The 22,322-nt window shown below is 38.2% G+C and overlaps 1 protein-coding gene across 3 annotated transcripts in view; it reads right to left on the bottom strand.

Annotated features, from left to right (window-relative positions):
- kdm4c (lysine (K)-specific demethylase 4C) overlaps positions 1–22,322 on the bottom strand; it is a 201,143-nt gene that overhangs the window by 75,803 nt on the left and 103,018 nt on the right. For all 3 annotated transcript variants that reach the window (XM_041261791.1, XM_041261782.1, XM_041261773.1), the window contains exons 11-12: positions 13,156–15,266; positions 12,661–12,787 (exon numbers count right to left, since the gene is read on the bottom strand). In XM_041261791.1, coding sequence (XP_041117725.1) covers positions 12,661–12,787; positions 13,156–15,266 — 2,238 coding nt within the window. The remainder of the gene's footprint in view (positions 1–12,660; positions 12,788–13,155; positions 15,267–22,322) is intronic.

The following is a 22,322-nucleotide window of genomic DNA, read 5'->3' as shown; positions in this document are numbered from 1 at the left end:
CGCCGGAGATCGTGGGGGAGGTCCGGAGACCTGCTCCCTCTGCAGTTTCTTCCCTGCAGGAAGAACGGTGGTTGAAGCCCCACCAAGGGGAGCTGCCGGCGCCGAAGGAGGGGGAAGGTCAGGAGACCACACCCCAAGCAGCCTTTCCGCTGCTAGGACTACCCTGGCAGGAGAATGCTACCCTGCTGACAGCATTACGACCTGTGGGCCCCTGGAAGCCTCTGGTCCTGGCCAAGGACTTTGGGTGGGACTTTTGGGCTTTTAAGGGGGGAGGTGGCCATTGAGGCCATGTGTGCTTTGCACAGGAGGGGGTATATGTAACAAAGTGCCCGCCCCTGTGTATATTATCTGTTATGTGTTGCGTGTGGTGTGTTTAAATGTTGGTGTATAGACATTGGTACACGGGATATAAACGGGTCTGTGTAACACGAGTGTTTAAAATGTATATTTGTATTTAGGCACGAGGATTGCACAGCACTTCACGTGCAAGTAAAATGTAGTAATATGTGAGCACGGGGAATTGCACTTTATTAATTCACGTGCTGGGATTCAAGTGAATAATTAATTGGTAATTGAATCCCAGCACAATAGTATATATAGATGCACGTTGGCACATACTGGGGTTGGGTGTTCGGTGAGCGGAGAACGGGATTGGAGACGGAAGAAATTAGTAGCAGTAGTAATAATAATAATAATAATAATAATAAGAGGAGGAGAAAGTATCCGCTCACCGTGTTTGTCAGTGTCTGTCCGTGCACCGTTTTGTTAAGTTCAGTCTGTTTTCGTTTGTCTATTTATTTTGGCGTAGAGTGCCGTGTCCTGTGTTTTTCGTGTTTGTGTAAACCTTTTATTTTGTATTAAACCGGCGCCAACAGGCGTCTTCATCACTTCATTTCATCCGTCCTGTGTGTTGTGTATTGCATTACCTTTCCTGGTTCTGACGCCGCCCACTTCAGCCGTCTCTGTGACAATGTGTTATAAAAAATAATAGATGGGTCTCTTCAGTGAGTTACAGGAAAACAATTCCTTCTCAGGTTTCTGTGACAATTTATAACTTACTTGACCTTCGATCTCGTAACTTATGATGACACAGAAACCGTACATGGAATTATTTTAAACTTAAAACTCATAAACTTTGCATACTTAACTTAGTTTTTCCTTACAATGTATAATTGAGTGTTTGGAGTTACAGGTGTTAAGTGATGATGGGAAAGACTGCATCTGACTTAAGACACAAATTACTGATATTACACAATGAACTGCTTCACTGGCGGTACAGGCCATTCTGGAGAACAGATTTCTCCAGATCTATTTCTCTAATGTCCTTTCCTTGCCAATATACATTGGGAATTGCAATGCCATATGCATAGAATCAAAAAATAACAATCTTACAAAAAGAGTATGGAACTATAAACCCTAAGGGAGTGTGCATCATATAAAGTGTCTTTACAATCCAGAAAATATAACAGGGTTTCAAATCTGAGGTACAGGAAACAAAAAAGCAAATTTCAATTTGTTGAACAGATGCAGAAAGCCATAGCTGCTTATACAGTTCAACTTTCTCTTTTGCATATCTAAACATTTTTTTATGCTTTAGGTTATGTTCCACTGATGTTTTTCCAGCTGTGTACAGGGCCTGTCTCCATTCGTAAGTGTAAGTAGAGTGCACATGCAGGGGGCAGTGCCTGTACAGTTACTTAGCTCTACAGAGAGAAAGGGGACGGGTGAATCAGGAAGCTCCACATCAGGGCACTACCCCACGGTAGATGACAAAGGATCATCTTTAAGCTACCAAGCATTGAGTCTGAATGCATTTTTTTTCAATTGAAATGCCTTTTCCATGTATATCTATTTGATAAACACAACAAAAAGTAAGTTCCCTGGTTTCTATGGAGATTTAGACCTGGAACATTGCTTACACCTTGGCAGAGGATTGCCATAGTTTACTCCACAGGCCATTGAACTCTGTAACCCTGCAATATTACCAGTTGCATATGCCAAATTAATTTAAGTGATGTTACAGGCTGTATGCCTTAATACTTTAGTTATTAGGATCTAAGCTAAGCAAAAATAAGACTCTAATGATACGAACAGTTTTCTTAGTTATTTTGACAAATCCTTCATGACAAATCACAACCCTTAAAGAGTGAGTAGCGGGGTTCTTGAAAAATATAGCGTTATACGTCCCCACATGTTGTTATAACTGTTTAAATAATGTACCTGTCATTTGTTGTTAATGTCCTTTTTAACGTCCTGACAACTTTTTTTTTTGAAAAATGAAAAATGTGACTCCAACTGACATCCAGGGAACTGAGATCAGGGACATTCCACAAGTCCAAAGATAGGTGCAGTCAGTACAGAATCAAATATCAGTAGACACAAAAAATAGCCACGTGCTAAGAATTATGACCTAATTTATACAGTTACTGTATCAGTAGACACTATTCTATATAGTAACCTATACCACTTGGTTTTCATTTGCTGTGATTTAGAGAACTGTACAGTGAGATTCTTTCAATTTGTAATGCAAGCAGATAAGCAGACAACAGGAACAACATCAGAGATCACAGTACAGTGACAGTTGCAGAAGTATGATTTTAATTGAAACAGTAAACTAGAAGAATCTGGAATTTGGCAACTTAAAATAAAGCCACATATTAGTCCATTATGTATGGGTATTACTACAAAACCACTACATAGTATAAAAGGTGTTGTTTATTTATAAAAACATTATACTATTAATTCATGTAATGTACCTGTGACAGGGTGCTACCTGTCTTTGTGTTTTGTGGTGTTTAGAGTGGATGTGAGTCTGCTGTGTGGATTTGAAACACTCACCAACTAACACTCCCAACCACCCACTTTTATACAGGTGCTGCAGCTAATTGGGCAAGTTGCACCTCGTCAGCTGCAGCACCTTTCACACATTCCTCACACAAATTCACTCGGATCCACACAGCAGACTCACATCCACTCTAAACACCACAAAACACAAAGACAGGCTGCACCCTGTCACAGTACCATATTGTAAACATGTCTGAAATAAAAATCATTGATTTAAAATGATTACATAAACCACTTAAATGAATAATAAGATTTTATGTGATTGACTCCGCAGGGGTCTTAAATTGTTATGGGAAGATATGTAAAAATTCCTCAATGGTTACCGCTATTACTTTTTCAGAAACATTAAGAGGTTCTGCAGTGAAGTGTTCTCCAGAATGGTCCTTTAATGTTGAGCCTTGTGAAACACCTGTATTATATATATATATATATATATATATATATATATATATATATATATATATATATATATATATATATATATATATATATATGGAAGCACCTATGCCAATAATCAGCCACCTATCAAAGTCCGTCAGATCTCCAGTCTTGCTCATCATGACATGAAACTTACATTTTATTCTTATTTTGCCTTGTACTTGATACAGAAGCAGAACTGTTGTAAATATTGTTATTTGTTTTGTTTTAAACTTCAAATAGACAGAAATGCCACAGAATTCAATTTACTAAAATCTGGTGGACTTGGTTATTCCCTGGTGGCTTCCTACTGCATGTCACTCAGTTAATTTAATTCTTGCCTGCTGTCATTTAGAGATACAGTACATCTTTTTTTTTACAAAAAAAAAAAATCCTACTTTCAAAGTTAATTTCTGGTACTTCAACTCTGGTTTGAAAGTAGTTTTGTGTCTGAGCTGGATTGAATTCACGGGTTGAGGTAAGAGGCTGGACCGTGGAGCAGACCATCTGCACGTTCCATCAAATATGCAGATAAAAAGGTTTACAATCATGTCACTAAAATAATGGAACGATTCTCTACTAAACCTCATTACCACGCAACATCTTTCAAAGCGATGACCCCGATAAATCATTTTCCCTGCAGGTCACTTTGTTCTGGGCACTCAAATACTCTCTGGGCTGTTCCTAGCCTGTCACTCGTATGAAGGAAATCTAAGATACGGATTGGCTTTTTCATCCTTTCATGTTTTAGAAATATATATATTCTTAATACTTTTTCTCTCTTTCTGTCTCCTTTCTATTATTCCAATCTGGTATTTTGGATAAATTAATTCTAGTCCATTCTAAAACTCCCTGGCGATTTTGAATCTGTCTTCTATATACAGGACCATTGTTATGTACAATAGGAAAACATATAATTCAAGGTAGTGTAGAAACTACTAGAGAGTGCAAAGGGGATGAGGTTTTTAAGAAAAAGCAACATCAAAACATTTTTTATGAATACATGCAGAGAGAGAGATAATCTGAAACCCAAGAGACACCTTAGTAACATAGAACACCATACATTAGTGAGCTTAAATACTGAAGACTGTTGGTGAAGTCTTGGTAGGTTAAAGATTAATTACCCCACAAGATTTAAAATGTAGTTTTACATATTTAAGAAAGTGTTTCCCTCTTTTTTACATACATATTTTGTCGTATGTACTAAGCAAAAACATGTTAATAAAGAGAGCCACAAGATACTAATTTAAATACTTGCTGCCTCATCTTGGCGAGATCTTTCCATTGCTAAACCGGACATGTTTGTCCAACATAAGGAGGTGTTGGGTTTAAAAAAAAATACAATACAATCGCACACACATAAATTAATAGTGCTCAATGTATTCTAAATGTATAAATCACTGAACTGAAATAACACTAATATGTTTTGGGTAGGCTAAATCTGTACAGTAGGCCTATACAGTTTACAGTTCAGTAGGAAAAGCAAACAAATACCCAGTGCGCTTTCTTTTTACTTTAGCCTATAGGCTACTGGTACATACAAAATAAATCACGCTGCTGCATTATACACATTAGTGTACAATGCAAATAAAAGATAATTTTAAATTGAAACTAAATGATTTTAGCATTATGATTATTGCTGTTTTTAACTTGGCCTACTTAGTAGCCTAGACAATTAACACAAAATAGACAATTGTTTTGCATTGACGAGTTATGATATTTACAGGTAGGGATGGGACAGTATACAGTTTTTTACATTACCATTATGGTATTAATACCGTTTCTTTTATTCTAAACCGCAATTCGGTTATATAACGGTTAACGCATTTTTCAACTGCAAAGACGCTTCTTCTAAATCAAGCGATGGTACTTGCAGCCTTAGCAAACTGTCTGAGGAAGATCTTTTTGTGAACTGATACTGTATTTTGATAATGGTTTTGAAGGAAACTCAGCGACACAGAATACATGTTTCACTTGCTGCGTTGTGTTACCCAGAGCTTGCTGCGCCGCCTGCTCTTGGCTGCTGTCTTTCTGACGGCACATGGAGCTTTTAGAGAAACGCCTTCTCCAAACCTTGCAGCAAAGCATACATTTGTTATAAGACTGTGCCTTTAAATGGGGAAATTCTGGGTACAGTGGGGTAGGGGTGTCTGCGTTGTCAGGGAAGTGCTCCGAGTTTTCTCTCTCCTGGCCATGTTGTGAGTAAGACACGTGTTGAGCTTGTATTCTCTGGTAATAAACCGCAGATATTTTGTTCTAATTACTACAGTAGTCATTGTTTGTTGTTATAAGGTGCATTGCTATTATCATTATCCAACTGTTTAGGGGTTTACCCCAGAGCTATATATGTATATAAACTTGGAGTTTATTTTGCTCTGGCCCTTGGGGCTTGTTAGGTTTGCAGGTCCCTAAAGCTGATTATAAGAAGATGATCAGATGATCAAGGTAACACATTTCAACGTCCTATATTTACATTTGTTTGGATTATCAACAGTTAGCTTAATGTAATAGATTAACATTAACTTTATTGTAAAATTATACATCGCTATCATGAATTTAGTACATTATGTTTGTTTAAATAATTGATTTATTTATTTAATACAGCGTTGACATGGCTGTTCACGGCTTCATTGTATAATGATAAAATGTCATTCGCCTCCGCTAACAAGGTGGCAGCAGTAGTCTTAGTGGTTATTTGCATTCCGATTAGCAGGTCACTTGTGATCTTTGCATCGTCTCTGTGGTTCACAGCCGCAGCCAGTCTCCCGCAGTAACATTTCAAAGCTGCGGTGGGCTGTGCAGAATCTGCATATATTTCTGTGGGTGCTGAGTGACGTCTACAGTGCTTCTCCGAGATACTTTGCAGAACTGCGGAAATATGCGCTATAAGAACAAGACCAATGTCTCAAATAAAACTAGCACAGACCCACGACTGCAGCAGGATAGCCTACTTATTATCAACGTAGTTTTGTTTAAACAAGTTGTAACAGTATTATAATTTTCTTAGGTAAGTGAAGAAATCTTCTTTTTTTTTTTTTCAAACTTCACTTGTGTAATGAGCATTGGAAGCTTACTTGTGCAATGTCGTAAATGTAAATCCAATAACACGTTTTAGTATTAAAACGCATATTTTTTGCTATACGTATTTTATTTATCCGGTTGAAAAAATAAACGACTCATCTCTGCTCTTAAATGATAACCTGTGGTACATGTTTGTGTTTTAAGCAAAAGACAGATCATTTCCCAATTATATTTGCCATTAGCTACACAAAGTATATTTATTTATTTATTTAATTTTATACGTTATTTTTTATTTTATTTTTTTAACAATCTACAGCGGCACGTCATTTTGAGCAAATAATAGATCTTAATACTGTTGTAATATAACATTGATACTGTATGTTTTATTTTGTTTTTTTTATTTATTATTCTGATTGTCTTTATAAAAAAGAAACATACCAAGTTATTTGGCATAGTAAAATACTAAATATCAAATGTTTAAATCATTAAATGAAAGGAAGTGTGTTTTGTGGGTTTTACTTTTGTGAATTACAGTAATTTAACTGATTTACATTAGTCTTTCTTCATTTGAGCCTTTATTTGATAACTTGCAAGATGTACTGTATACCGTGATATCAAGGTTACCACGGTATTTTTTTAACGGTTATCATACCGCGAAAATATTATACCATCCAATCCCTACTTACAGGAGGACAGTCAATTCTCGTTAATACACATTTCAAGGGACCAGCAACAAATTTTGAATTATAACACTAATTTGTATTATCATGATTAGTCTATAAGCCAAATGTATACTGTCAGTTTTTATTTAAGTTAGTCAGTGGTGCATTGCTAAAGTGTGCACAATTACAAACCACCTGCACATTAACAGAATAGGTGTTTTCTATTCCTATACAGATGCTCAGAATGAGCTGGAGGGGTTAGCAGCACATGTGTGCAGTCTATTGCTCCCAGCACGCTGGGGCTACTAGAAATGTCACAGAAATTAGTTTTCAATGCTTGTAAGTGCACCTTGCTTTTAAGGAAAAATAAATAGTTGACCGTCTTTATACCGCCTGGTAACGGCCATAGGCAAAAACAGGCAGTAAGCGAGGGTGGTGTTATAGTGAGGGTCAACAAAATAAAAAAAAAAAGTCAATTTTTTTTTCTGGTTATACATAGTATCTCCAGGCCATTTTAACAAAAAGTTCATCTTTTTTTTTTTTTTTTTTTTAAACTAAAGTACTGGTTTTCAACACATCAGTAGGTCTACTAGTGAGGTTTTATCATCTTTTCCCATCTAAATAACAATTCCATAAAAACAAAAAAAATGTACGCTTTCTTTTTTTTCTGTACTGGTCATTTGGTCACCGTAAGCCAGCTCAATACTATCCCCCATTGAACAATGCCATCTATGTATTTCACAAAGCAATTTAAGCCCAACAGCATTCATTTTATAAGCAGTTAAAAAAAAAAAAAAAAAAAAAAGTTGAATATTTTTAAATGAAAAATAAAAGAAAACAAATATTCTGCTGTTTACAAAACTGATGATTTAGTTTAAGTCAGTCTTCATTTGTGCAAAATGTGCACAGAAACAAACACTTATTTTAGACTGTGTCAAGTCTTTCAGGTCAAAAAAATCGACCCATTCCATTAAGATAAGCCATTTGTTTTTATCCATTAGAATGTCTCCAATTGTCCCTCGATTAACTGTATGTCTCACTTAGGCGAGAAAACGTTTGCAATGTCTTGCTGACTTGCTTTCTTATTCTCAGATGCATACATGCAGATGTGTTTCTTTTGCTCTGGTGTTAAATGCAAGGTCAACTCGTCATTTTGTGCTTTCTATTTTGCTTTGGGAGCTGGAGTGTATGAATATTCAGATAACGAATTAGGAAAGCGAGTCAAAGGTTAACTGCATAACTTTGTTGTTTTAATTGGTTATAATTATTTCGCTTGCGCTACAATAAGGGAAACTACAATATTTACATTTACGTTTGCTTGGTGTGGGAAGTTGGCGGGTGGCGGACAGCGGGGTGACGATATAACGGGTAAAGATAGCACTGTTTTTATATTGGTGACATTTGTCCAGAGACAATAGCTGGAGGTATGCGAGGGTGGCGTTATAAAGGGGGGCAGTACAATGCGGGACAACTGTATTTGGGTGCTCACCTGATGCATCGAACACAACTGGTAACGCACAAGAAAATGCGGACTGGGAAATGCCAGCAACAATCGTGACTGTTTAAAATGTGCTTTCAAAAGTTCCTAACAAATGGATGCAATTGTAAATTTCGCAATTGCTGTCAGATTAAGAACATCTCATTATAATATTTGAGAACCCTCATTTGCACCATCTCCAGCCTATTTTTATGAATTTATGCAGGAACACCCATAATTAAATATTCATCTAAGGCTGAACCGGAAAGCATTCCCTAAAAAGTTGCCAACTCGTTTACAACTGGTTTGTGACTACTGTGACAGCTGCAACACTTTAGTACATCTACCCCTAAAACTTTAGAAAGCCTGCAACCATTCAAACAGTTAGAACGAACTGCTGAACCAAGGTCAGGCACCTGTCAGCAGTCTCACATCTGGTTACAGGTGTCACTGTTAGACAGCTGTATTTTCTTGAGCCTTATAAAATGCAAAGGTGGTAAATGCTTAACACTGGCCTGAATACTAAATTGAAACCAGGACATACGGTTTACATTTTATATTATTTTTTTTAAAAACTCCATCTTTTCATGTACTGTATTTATGAGTTTTATGATATATCTGGCGCATTCATCACTTTGCAGGCCTTTTTACACAAAAATAAATGGCCATTTCACAAACTAGCTATTGGTATACATTCAATTATGAAAGCTTTCTCTCTAACCTTTTACAGGCAACACTGATTTTTGCTTTCACCGCTCATGTTCAAAGTTAGTAAATTTCACTTTGTCTCCTTAGGGAATCAACTGACAAGCCGAAAACCAGCAGGAGAAACCTGGTAAAAATAAAAATGTCAATAATGTACTATAATTTAATCCCACTTGGATATCTCCACCAATACGAGTTCCCAAGCAGACCATTCAACATAATTTGTGCACAAGTGAAGAAAAATGGGCTCCAGGTTTGATCAATAAGCATCTCCTGTGTTATTCCACTGAACATACTGCAGACCTTACTTTTAATTGCTTTAATAAGCAAGACAGCAGTTTATAAAACAAGGCACCATTTCAGCTTCCTGGTTTAAGCAAAGATTAAAAATCCTGAAATGACAACATTGTAGACTTATGTTTGGTTATACTTTGTAATATTCTGTGACATGGACAATATAAAGACAGAAACAGCAACTATTTATTTATGAAGAATTTTATATGCCAGAGACACCAAAAACCATTGTACTGAAAATGCTATGATGTCATACACATTTACAATTTAGATTATTATTATTATTATTATTATTATTATTATTATTATTATTATTATTATTATTATTATTATTATTAATGTACTGTGTACAGCTATGGACAAAAGTTTTATATCACCCTATAGAATTAACTAATTTTGCTACCTAAAGTCGAATTAAATCTGCTGATCTAATTCTTACATACCGCTTTGTAGTTTTACATATACTTAACAAAAAAAACATATGAAAAATTTAACATGAAATAATGCACTACTTTTATGGCTTCCGGTACACACTTGTTATATCATTTTGTAGTTTATTTTATTACATCATTTTAAATAAAAGATCTAAATTATGTTCCTATTTTTATTATGTCTCAATCGTAAAATTCCAGGTGAATCAAAACTTTTGGCAATAACTGTAAGGTGTTTATGTAGATTACCATTATTGGAGATTTGAATAATTTTCAAACTGGTATACAAATAGTATGCTAGCTACAGTGGCTTGCGAAAGTATTGACCCCCCTTGGCATTTTTCCTATTTTGTTGCCTTACAACCTGGAATTAAAATGGATTTTTATTTGGATTTCATGTAATGGACATACACAAAATAGTCCAAATTCATGAAGTGAAATGAAAAAAATAACTTGTTTAAAAAAATTCTAAAAAATAAATAACGGAAAAGTGGTGCGTGCATATGTATTCACCCCCTTTGCTATTAAGCCTCTAAATAAGATCTGGTGCAACCAATTACCTTCAGAAGTCACATAATTAGTCAAATAAAGTCCACCTGTGTGCAATCTAAGTGTCACATGATCTCAGTATATATACACCTGTTCTGAAAGGCCCCAGAGTCTGCAACACCACTAAGCAAGGGGCACCACCAAGCAAGCGGCACCAGGAAGACCAAGGAGCTCTCCAAACAGGTCAGGAACAAAGTTGTGGAGAAGTACAGATCAGGGTTGGGTTATAAAAAAAGTATCCAAAACTTTGAACATCCCACGGAGCACCATTAAAGCCATTATTAAAAAATGGAAAGAATATGGCACCACAACAAACCTGGCAAGAGAGGGCCGCCCACCAAAACTCACAGACCAGGCAAGGAGGGCATTAATCAGAGAGGCAACAAAGAGACCAAAGATAACCATGAAGGAGCTGCAAAGCTCCACAGCAGAGATTGGAGTATTTGTCCATAGGACCACTTTAAGCCATACACTCCACAGAGCTGGGCTTTACGGAAGAGTGGCCAGAAAAAAGCCATTGCTTAAAGAAAAAATAAGCAAACATGTTTGGTGTTCGGCAAAAGACATGAGGGAGACTCCCCAAACATATGGAAGAATGGACTCTGGTCGGATGAGACTAAAATTGAGCTTTTTGGCCATCAAGGAAAGCGCTATGTCTGGCACAAATCCAACACTTCTCATCACCCTGAGAACACCATCCCCACAGTGAAGCATGGTGGTGGCAGCATCATGCTGTGGGGATGTTTTTCATCGGCAGGGACTGGGAAACTGGCCAGAATTGAAGGAATGATGGATGGCGCTAAATACAGGGAAATTCTTGAGGGAAACCTGTTTCAGTCTTCCAGAGATTTGAGACTGGGACGGAGGTTCACCTTCCAGCAGGACAATGACCCTAAGCATACTGCTAAAGCAACACTCGAGTGGTTTAAGGGGAAACATTTAAATGTCTTGGAATGGCCTAGTCAAAGCCCAGACCTCAATCCAATTGAGAATCTGTGGTATGACTTAAAGATTGCTGTACACCAGCGGAACCCAACCCATCCAACTTGAAGGAGCTGGAGCAGTTTTGCCTTGAAGAATGGGCAAAAATCCCAGTGGCTAGATGTGCCAAGCTTATAGATATATACCCCAAGAGACTTGCAGCTGTAATTGCTGCAAAAGGTGGCTCTACAAAGTATTGACTTTGGGGGGAATACTAATATGCACGCTCAAGTTTTCTGTTTTTTTGTCTTATTTCTTGTTTGTTTCACAATAAAAAATATTTTGCATCTTCAAAGTGGCAGGCATGTTGTGTAAATCAAATGATACAAACCCCCAAAAAATCCATTTTAATTCCAGGTTGTAAGGCAACAAAATAGGAAAAATGCCAAGGGGGGGGTCAATAATTTCGCAAGCCACTATAAGCTAGCATGTGGAAAATGAAAGGTGATTTAGAAAGGAGTTTTAAAACTACAAAAATGTAAGGAAATAAAATCCATCCTTCTTGTGGAAAGAAAATGCTGAGCTAGTGAACCTGCTGGGTTCATTATGTCAAGAAAAGGGCTTGAAATAACATGAAAAGCCAGATGAAGCTAAAGCCCTTTATCCTAATTGGTGCCAAGCAATGGTCAACTAGTCTCAACAGGTCTAACTGCCAATAGTTGCCGCACATTGATATTCTCTGACGCATAAACAAGGACAATAAACAAAATGCACTAGTGACTACTAGATTTAGAAATGAGTGCAAGAGCTGTCATGCATGAAAATGAAACCCCAACCAGGCCAGATGGAACGGACGTGAATCCCAGCTTGGAGGAATCTGGCAGCAATCAGCTGCACACTTGTTTGAGCATACATAACTATTTTATCCTCATTCCTTTTACTCAACATATACAATACATTATTTGTGTGCCAGTTTGTATTTGTGTGCTGGTTAAGTCTGAGCGATGAGGAGGAATAGAGTGGCAATCTGACACCACATTGCTGAGCTGAATGCACCTCTGAACCATGCACTGGCGCTGCTACAGCAGAATACGATGATCAACTCGGGCATGTGGAGTCAATGTAGGCAATATTGTGTGTCTACTTACAGGGGATTGCAGGGAATAAAGGGCAATAAGAGAGAACTTGGCAGAAGCTGCCTACATTTGTGCAAAGTGTGATAATTGCAACCTTCTACTTGATAGGGTACTCTGGAAATCAGCTTCCCAGGGCTGAATAAACCATGTGTGATTGAAACTGTACTTTTATTCAACAGTTTAATGATTTGTATGAGATTTACCTTCATCTCTCACCACCTGTTGTTTCACCGCAGTCACTGGGGCTCTCGTCTCAGGTGTGCATAGTGGAAGATGCCAACTCTTAGCCTTCTTATTTCCTCCCACTTCAATCACAACCTCATTAGGAAACTACACAAAAAGTGTAAACTAGATTATAAACAAAATTTATGATTAAATAAAATAGACACACACAAAAAAAAACCATGAAATATTAAAAAGGGTCAATTAATCAAGGGCCCTTATACAGGAAAATATAATTTACAATGTACGATCAACATGGCATAATAGCGAATTAGTAAATTATCAAATGATTAAAATTAGGTAGTACTGTATGCTGGAAAGACGTCAACGACAGAGAATGGTTTTAGGGTGGAAGTATTTATATCAACAGGATGATTAAAATAGATTCACATGACCTTTACCAAAATGATGTACGTTTTTATAAATATCAATGTGGTTGTATTGTCAATATTCCAAAGCAATGTGTTAATACTTACACTGGGTATCTCTCCAGGCTCCAGTCCATTCTCTCCACTCTCAAGGTCGCTGATGTCATCCTCTTCTGTTGAAATACTGCTGGCCTCTTCCTCTCTGGGGTTTTCGATTTCTGTGTCAGAGTTCTCTTGTAGGATATGCAAGCCCCTATCTTGGGTTGCTGTCCTCTGGGTAGTTATGTCATCATAAAGGGTCAGGACCTCAGTGTCCTGGGTCTCTGTTCTTTGGCTAGTCAACTCATTGCAAAGGGTTAGATCCTCTGCAGCATCAGTCTTTATTCTTTGCAGAGTCACCTCACTGCAGAGAGTCAAAGTCTCTGCAGCAGAGGTGTCTGTCCTTTGGGATTCAAGCTCCCCCAAGATGTGATGCTTATTGTGGTTGCAATCTTCTGAGGCTTGAGATTTTGAGTCACAGCAAGCTCCAGAAACTTGAGATGTCATATCATTCCAAAACGGTGGGGCGCCAGAATTCACACCATAGCAACCTGTTGTTTCTTGAGGCTTTGCTTCTGGGATCATGCTCTCAATTAAAACTGCTGGGGTCTGAGAATTTAGGTCATCCCAGATCATTGGAGCCTGGGACCTTAGCTCATCATGGCTGAACAGCTTGACCTCTTCACAAACTACTGGCCTTGGAGATTCAAGTCCATAAGTAACTCCTTGAGTTTCAGTGCTCACTGCACTACTAGGTGCCGGGGTTAAAGAGTTCAAGCCTTTACAAAGTGCTGGAGTTACAGTGTTCACCTCACTACTGAGAGTAGGAGTTAAATACTGGACCTCCTCACTTAGTGCTGGCATTGAAGAGTTTGCCTCATCTCTTTGTGCAAAACCTAAGGTGCTCACTTCATAAGTAGCTGCTGGAGACAGAGACTTTACTTTATCACTTAAAGCTTGAGAATGAGTCTGTACTTTATTACTAACTGCTGCATGAATTGGTGATGGTACCATGTTATTAAGTACTGGAGTTAAAGACTGTGCATCACTACTCAGTCCTGCAGTTATAGGCAGCACTTCAGCACAGCTGGCTGATGTTAGATATTGGACCTCTTCAGTAAGTACTGGAGCTGAATGATTCACCTCGTTATTGAGGGAGGGTGACCAAGAGTCATCTTCCATGCAGTGCGTGAGGTCTGGTGGATTTATTTGATCACAAAGTGTGGGGCTGTGCGGTTTTACCCCATCACAATGTACTGGAATTAGAGATGGCATCTCATTGACAATTACTGGAGCTGCAGACTGCACCTTGAGACTTGGTAGAGAATGTACTTCACTCACTTGGGGCTGAGTGTGTTCCTCTCTGCAGACTGCCGTGGCACCGGGAGGTTTCGTCTCATCACCGCTTGCTGCAGTTAAAAACTGCACCTCTTCACTAACCGGTGAAGATATAGGTTTTACCTCAATACACAGTTCTGGCATTAACGGATTCAGTTCATTACTGAGTGCTGGAATTATAGAGTGTACATCATCACACAGTTGCAGAGGTTGAAACTGTCCCCTAACACTACCTGATGAAGTCATGGCATTGACGCCCTCACTAACTAATGTGAGGAACTGTACTTTATCAGTTTGAGCTGTAATTATCAAATTTAACATACTACTACGTTCAGGGGACAGGGCAATTTCAGCCCTGCTGGCTGTACTAACTTCACTGCAATCCAAGGGGCTGTGAGGTTTCAGCTCATTGCTGTGTATTTCAGCACTTACTGTTGGCATTAAATAGTTTGCCTCACCACTAAAAGAACTCTCTACTCTACAGATTTCATCATTTTCATCATTACACACCGTGGTACGATTAGAATCTACAACACTAATGCCTGCTGGCATCTGAGACTTTGCTTCATCTTGGACTGTTGTAGCTAGACAACCCTCATCAGAAATGTTGGGGATGTGAGAGTTTGCCTCATTGCAAACTGCTTGAGTATCTATCTCTTTACAACCTGCCAAAGTGTGAGACTGTTGCTCCCCTCCAACACTCATTGAGCAGCAAGAGGAAAGGAGGAGCCGGGCTGGGCTGAAGTCTCCTGAATTGTTCTTGAGAATCTTGATCTTCTCCTCCTCTCCCACATTTATTTTCTCTCTGCACTTCTTTCCTCGCAGTTCTGTCTGGCTACCCCCTGGGTGACAAAACAAGTTAGTTAAGCAATAAATCAAACACACTGCCCAATTTAGTTCCCTAATGCAATTAAGAAGTGCTGAAAGCTGAGCTAATTTTAGTATTGTGCCAAAATGCAACACATTTTTTTAAATAAAAAAAGCTGTATGAATAAGTATATTTTAAATTAATAGTTCATGTTAAGGACACAAAAATATACCAGAGGTTTCCTTGATTAAATGAATTAACTATTGCATTTATTTATTTATTTGAAATCCAAGGCACATTTTTGGTATCAAAAACTCATTATCCAGCAGCCTGTTACATGTTGAACACTGTGTTTTTCACAACTTGTTTTTTAACCTGTAATTTAGTCCTCTAGCCACACAATGTCGATATGGCCTCCACAGAAAGACACGTAATGAGCAATAATTAAACAATCAACCCATTACATTACTTTAACCAGTTGAACTGCTCATCCCACTACTAAACGTATGTATTAGCAGATGTAGATGGCTACTAACATTTATTTAACCCTTACATCTCTGTGAATACATATAACAGGATTTTAAAAGGAAGTTTATTTTCAAAATTATTTCTGAAAATTCGTAAGTACAAATACATAATTTACAGGTTTTAAATTTAACAGTACACTTATGCAAATCATTTGGACACAAATATGTAATTTGTCAACAGAAGGGGAGATAATGGATTCCTTGTTTCTGGCACCGATCCCTGAACAGTATAGTTAATATAACAATTCATTGGAATCTGGACATTTTGTTTTCTTGAAACAAACATGAAGACCTGCAGTGGGCTGCTGTCATTGTTTTTACAGTTTTTACAAAGGAAGATACTGACAACATGCCCCACATGTCATCAAGTTCCTGTCCAGTTTTAAATAACTTTAACATAACTGAGGCAGAAGTGTTAAAGGGACTAGGAGCTCTTAAAATAAACAAATCCCCTGGGCCGGATGAGATCCTCCCAGTAGTACTCAAAGAATTGAAAGAAGTTATTTACAAACCGCTAACCAAGATCATGCAGCAGTCTCTTGACACAGGGGTGGTACCGACAGACTGGAAAATTGCAAACGTAATACCGATCCACAAAAAGGGAAACAAAACTGAACCAGGTAACTACAGACCAGTAAGCCTGACTTCTTTTATATGCAAACTTATGGAAACTATAATAAGATCCAAAATGGAAAATTACCTATATGGTAACAAGGTCCTGGGAGACAGTCAACATGGTTTTAGGAAAGGGAGATTGTGTCTAACTAACTTGCTTGATAATGGATAATTGCAAAGCATATGACATGGTTTATTTAGATTTCCAGAAAGCTTTTGACAAAGTCCTGCACAAAAGATTAATTCTCAAACTGAACGCAGTTGGGATTCAAGGAAACACATGTACATGGATTAGGGAGCGGTTAACATGTAGAAAACAGAAAGTACTGATTAGAGGAAAAACCTCAGAATGGAGTGTGGTAACCAGCGGTGTACCACAGGGATCAGTATTAGGTCCTCTGCTATTCCTAATCTACATTAATGATTTAGATTCTGGTATAGTAAGCAAACTTGTTAAATTTGCAGACGACACAAAAGTAGGAGGAGTGGCAAACACTGTTGCAGCAGCAAAGGTCATTCAAAATGATCTAGACAAGATTCAGAACTGGGCAGACACATGGCAAATGACATTTAATAGAGAAAAGTGTAAGGTACTGCACACAGGAAATAAAAATGTACATTATAAATATCATATGGGAGATATTGAAATTGGAGAAGGAATCTATGAAAAAGACCTTGGAGTTTTTGTTGACTCAGAAATGTCTTCATCTAGACAATGTGGGGAAGCTATAAAAAAGGCTAACAAGATGCTCGGATACATTGTGAAAAGTGTTGAATTTAAATCAAGGGAAGTAATGTTAAAACTGTACAATGCACTAGTAAGACCTCATCTTGAATATTGTGTTCAGTTCTGGTCACCTCGCTATAAAAAAGATATTGCTGCTCTAGAAAGAGTGCAAAGAAGAGCGACCAGAATTATTCTGGGCTTAAAAGGCATGTCATATGCAGACAGGCTAAAAGAATTGAATCTGTTCAGTCTTGAACAAAGAAGACTACGTGGCGACCTAATTCAAGCATTCAAAATTCTAAAAGGTATTGACAGTGTCGACCCAAGGGACTTTTTCAGCCTGAAAAAAGAAACAAGGACCAGGGGTCACAAATGGAGTTTAGAAAAAGGGGCATTCAGAACAGAAAATAGGAGACACTTTTTTACACAGAGAATTGTGAGGGTCTGGAATCAACTCCCCAGTAATGTTGTTGAAGCTGACACCCTGGGATCCTTCTTGATGAGATTTTGGGATCAATAGGCTACTAACAACCAAACGAGCAAGATGGGCCGAATGGCCTCCTCTCGTTTGTAAACTTTCTTATGTTCTTATGTTCTTATTGTACCCACCATAAGCAGTTTATCATGGTAGAATAAAGGTATTAGTCAAACTAAAGTTGCCTGAATTGTCCATGGGATATCAGCTATAAACCAAAAGGAAACTGTAGAGGAATTTCTTTGACAGAATTTTGGAGAAATGCAGAATAGCTATTTCCCAATTTAGCAAGAAACGCTAAAAGATAAGTAACACTTATGGGCTCCTTATGAACATCTTTTTTTTTTTTTTTACATTCAAAGAACAAAACAAAAAGAAAAAAACAAACATCTAGATTATGCTGCATAATATAATGTTTTTTTTCTTTTTGTTTTGTTCTTTGAATATAATGTAAAAAAAAAAAAAAAGATGTTCATAAGGAGCTGTAACAGGGAGAGATCTGTACTGACTCTGCTGGCGTGTTCATGGGCTGCAGGAAGAGGGCGGCAGTCGCCCAACAACCGCCTGTGAGTTATGGCAGTGACACAGGGAGGTGGGAAAGTGGGTGTGTGGACTTTCCCCCTCTCTGAATGGCTGAGAGGCGGATCTTGGGTGATTGTTGGTCCTATAAAATAACGCTCTGCTGTTTCCTCAGGTCTGCCCACTTAGACGCGCCAAGAGTGCGGAAGCTTTGATTCAGGACCGGGAATCAGCCGGGAGAAAAGAAAGATTCACAGCGAGACAGAGAGAGCGGGGAACCCTTGGGCAGACCCCGGCGTATTGTAAAAGAGCAGGCTAGATAGCCGATAGAATAGGATGGTGATCCGGGTCGTGCGGGTAGCGGCGACCGGGATAACGCTGCCGAGTGCAGCACCTTTTATTTGTAGTTTTATTACTGTTTTATTTTCCCTTGTTCTTTTCGCCTTCTGTTTTCATTATTATTTCTTTGAGCACCTGCGAGTGCATTTGCTGTTCGTGTACCAGCTGTGGTATTTCCGTGGTGCTGTCTATCATCGTTGTCAACAGTGCCCTCTGCCGGAGAAAAATAAGAACCGGTCTAAAATAAAACTGGGCACCTGTGTGGTGTTTCCAAGTACACCTGTCTGTCTCCTGGTCAGTGAATTACCCACACCCCTTCCACAGGAGCCCATAAGTGTTACTTATCTTTTAGCATTTCTTGCTAAATTGGGAAATAGGTATTCTGCATTTCTCCAAAATTATGTCAAAGAAATTCCTCTACAGTTTCCTTTTGGTTTATAGCTGATATCCCATGGACATACAATTCAGGCAACTTTAGTTTGACTAATACCTTTATTCTACCATGATAAACTGCTTATGGTGGGTACAGTGACAGCAGCCCACTGCAGGTCTTCATGTTTGTTTCAAGAAAACTAAATGTTGAGCTTCCAGTTGTTAAATCACTTACAGAATTGTGATTGTCCTAAGATAAATCCCAGGTTGTTGAATTAGATCTTTTATGATGCACTATATACTAATCTATGGATAACATGCACAGAAAAGTAAAGTATTTTTTGTTATACTGTGCACCAGTATAAATAATAAAAGGCTTGGTTATAATCTAAAGGAGCTTTTACTTCTGTTTCATATTTATTTAAATACTAATGTCAATGAGTTTTTGAATAGCATTTAATCAAATACATGCATTTTAAAGAGTAAGCTTTCCATTTTCCTAGATATTAACCTCACACAATTTCAATATGTTGCGCTAGCAGCAGGCTGGAGTTGCATCATTGAGAAAGCCCTAATTTCAGTTATCTATAACAGTAAAGATCTCTTCAAAAACGTGAAACAACGAGACAAAAAACAGTGGTGTATATAGTGTAAAAAAAAAAAAAAAAGGTTTTGGAATTTAAATAAAAATTGCAATGTGTGTGTTTAAATTACGGAGCTGTGTTTTCCTGACTTTTCCTAAACGTGGAAGATGCATGACAGCAAAGAGGTGTTTGGAATTAAAGCAAAGTTTACCAATCAACGAATCTGGTGCCACACATACAGACAATGACAAATCTGGCTCTGAAGCAGACTGGGTTTGCAAAGATGAATCTTCCAGCAGCAGTGACAGGGAGGAGGATGCCAGCAAAGTGCCAGGACCAAGTGTGCAAAGAGGGTGCAGAAGATCCCCTGGGAGAAGAAGCAATCCTGTGGCAGCCCCTGCAAGGATGCTAGCCATTTCACCTCCTACTGCCCCTGCACCTGATCCAGCCGCTACTTCACCTGAGGCGGCTGTTTCTCCAGTGGTAGTCCAGCACCACCTGGCACTCAAGAAGCTGGTAATGATGGCACTGTTTGGAACACTATAGTTGCAGGTGTTGAAGCTGCAGGTAGAAGGGGTGAACATAATATTTTGAAGGAAGTTGAAGGGTCGACATTGATGAGAGCGCTTTGAGTGCTTTTCGCTTATTGATTAACATGCACATGCTTCACCACATATAATGTTGCATTGAAGCAGAAGCCCACAGACAACTACAAGAAGATTCCGAATAGGAACCAGCTCAGCCTCGATAATGTTTGGGCAGTTGTGCCCCAAACTGATAACAGCCCTGACCACCTTTGATGGTACCCACCACCATACAGCTGTCTCAGCTTGCAACAACATGGAAGACCTGGGGTCATACTTGCATTCTGGAACAGCCAAAACCTCTGGGTTTGGTGAAGGAACTGACAGACTCTTGGATGACCTTTCCATGAGAGAGAAGAGGAATATCCTGGACAAACTGCATGAAGCCTATTAGCTTGCTTTTACCAAGTTCTCCAAACACTGGGATGTTCATCCAGCAAAATAAGTGTATCGACTGATCCGTGTGTTTGATCCCAGGCAGACTCCAGCCATACAACAAAACATTGATCAGTACAGCAAGCTGACACCTCTTGCCCACCCCTCACCAGAACAATGGAACAATGGCTGGTGTTTCTGAGCAGCATTCAGAATGAGCCTGTCCCAGATCAACTGGATCTTTGCACTTACTGGAAGGTCATGAAGGGAAGAGTGCCTAAAGTAGCAGAGGATGCTCTACCTTACACCATCTTCCCTGTTAGCTCTGTAGACACAGAGTGAAGCATTAGAAAATATAAAACTCTACTTACAGACAGAAGGAATCACTTTCTGAGGAAAACACTAAAAAGCTAACCATCATGTACCACAATGGCAATGTCTGCCAGATATGGCAAAAATAATTACATTTCAGTTTGTCAATTTGCAATGTCGCCACTCTTAATATGACAGTTACAGTTAATTTGAAATTAATGTAAGCATTCCTTCAGAATATAGGAAACAAGAAAGTACTGAGTTTAATTTAAAATGGCATCAAGAACTGCTGCAAGGATTAATTATTTTCTGTTCAGTACATTTTTTTTTTCATATATGAATTAAATTAAATTGAAACTGTAAGAGGCTCTTCTGTGGACTTGTTGTGTTACTGTTCAACTATGTCAGCTTGGACATAATACCGAGTGCTGCTTTAAAAAGTTATTTAAAAAGTGTTGTTTTTACCATTTACTGTATATCTGCAGTATGTTTTGTTGAAATTGTTGTACTTTTTGTCAAATCATTTTTCCCATTGCAATCCAATTCTGAAGATTGTTTATGCAGTTATAAGGCTATTTAAATGTTGTCAATGTATCAAACAATTTAGATAAATAAATAAATAAATAAATAAATCGTAGACGGAATTACAAAATAGATAATAATAAAATAATAAATCTGAAAAAGCAAAATAACAAACATAATTCATAGGGCCCTACATTTGGTGCCAGCAGCCTGGATTACTGTTGATAGCTGTGCCAAACACACAAAGACAGTCTGCGGTAAGTGCTCTGCATATGTTGAAAAGCGCAGGATCTGTGTGATTTGTGCCAGCCCTTAGACTTTGTAAATGATTCTCAATAAAACTTTTATTGTGTATACTGTACATCCGCAGTGTAATATAGTCCCAAGTTTCATTTAATTTAATTCAGTTTTCGCTTATTAAAAACAAATTGCACATGTTCGTTTATTGTGCATTTCTACATTGAAAGTGCCATCTCACTAGAAACTAGAGGGCTGAGCACAAACTGTGATGATAGGTGGAGTTTCAAATGACACTAAGGAAGTAAGGAGAGCAGCTGCGATGGAGAGTGAAGCCGGATCTTGTAGTGAGTTTGTTAACTTGTTATATGCAAGGCACACAAATTCTAGTACGTTTAAATCCCTTTGAATCTTAAAATATGTTTTTGTTTGTCGTCGGACACCCTCGCATCCAAGTCGTGCCAGATTAAGCTGACAATCGAACCAGACTTTAAGCACAAATCCGACCGTGGTGTCAGGAGACAGTGCCTCCATTACAGACAGACAATACAAATCCAGGCCGGTAATTCGGGGGGTGTTGTGTCTGGCCTTGTCTTTACCTGCTTTTCTAAGAGTTTTCCTGACTGACATGAATACATTATTTAAGTACATTTAAAGCCCATACTGTCAGCAGAGAGTGTTTTTTTAAATATTTGTTTTCTTCTATTTTATTTAGCTGTTCCTCATCTACTGTTATGTATCTACTCTTGCTAGAGCACTTATTTTTCTTATTTATTCATTTTTGCCAGTGGTTTTGTAACTAATAACAAATAAAATGGCAGTTTGTCATGGTATTTAGAATGTAGTGGTGCGTAGTGATTTATTTAGTGTGAAGTGGCTCATTAGTATGCAAGCCATGGTAG

The sequence above is a fragment of the Polyodon spathula genome, chromosome 1 (assembly GCF_017654505.1).
Source record: "Polyodon spathula isolate WHYD16114869_AA chromosome 1, ASM1765450v1, whole genome shotgun sequence".
NCBI lineage: Eukaryota > Metazoa > Chordata > Actinopteri > Acipenseriformes > Polyodontidae > Polyodon > Polyodon spathula.
Note: the sequence above shows the minus strand (reverse complement) of the source record. Positions and strands in the feature narration are given on the sequence as shown.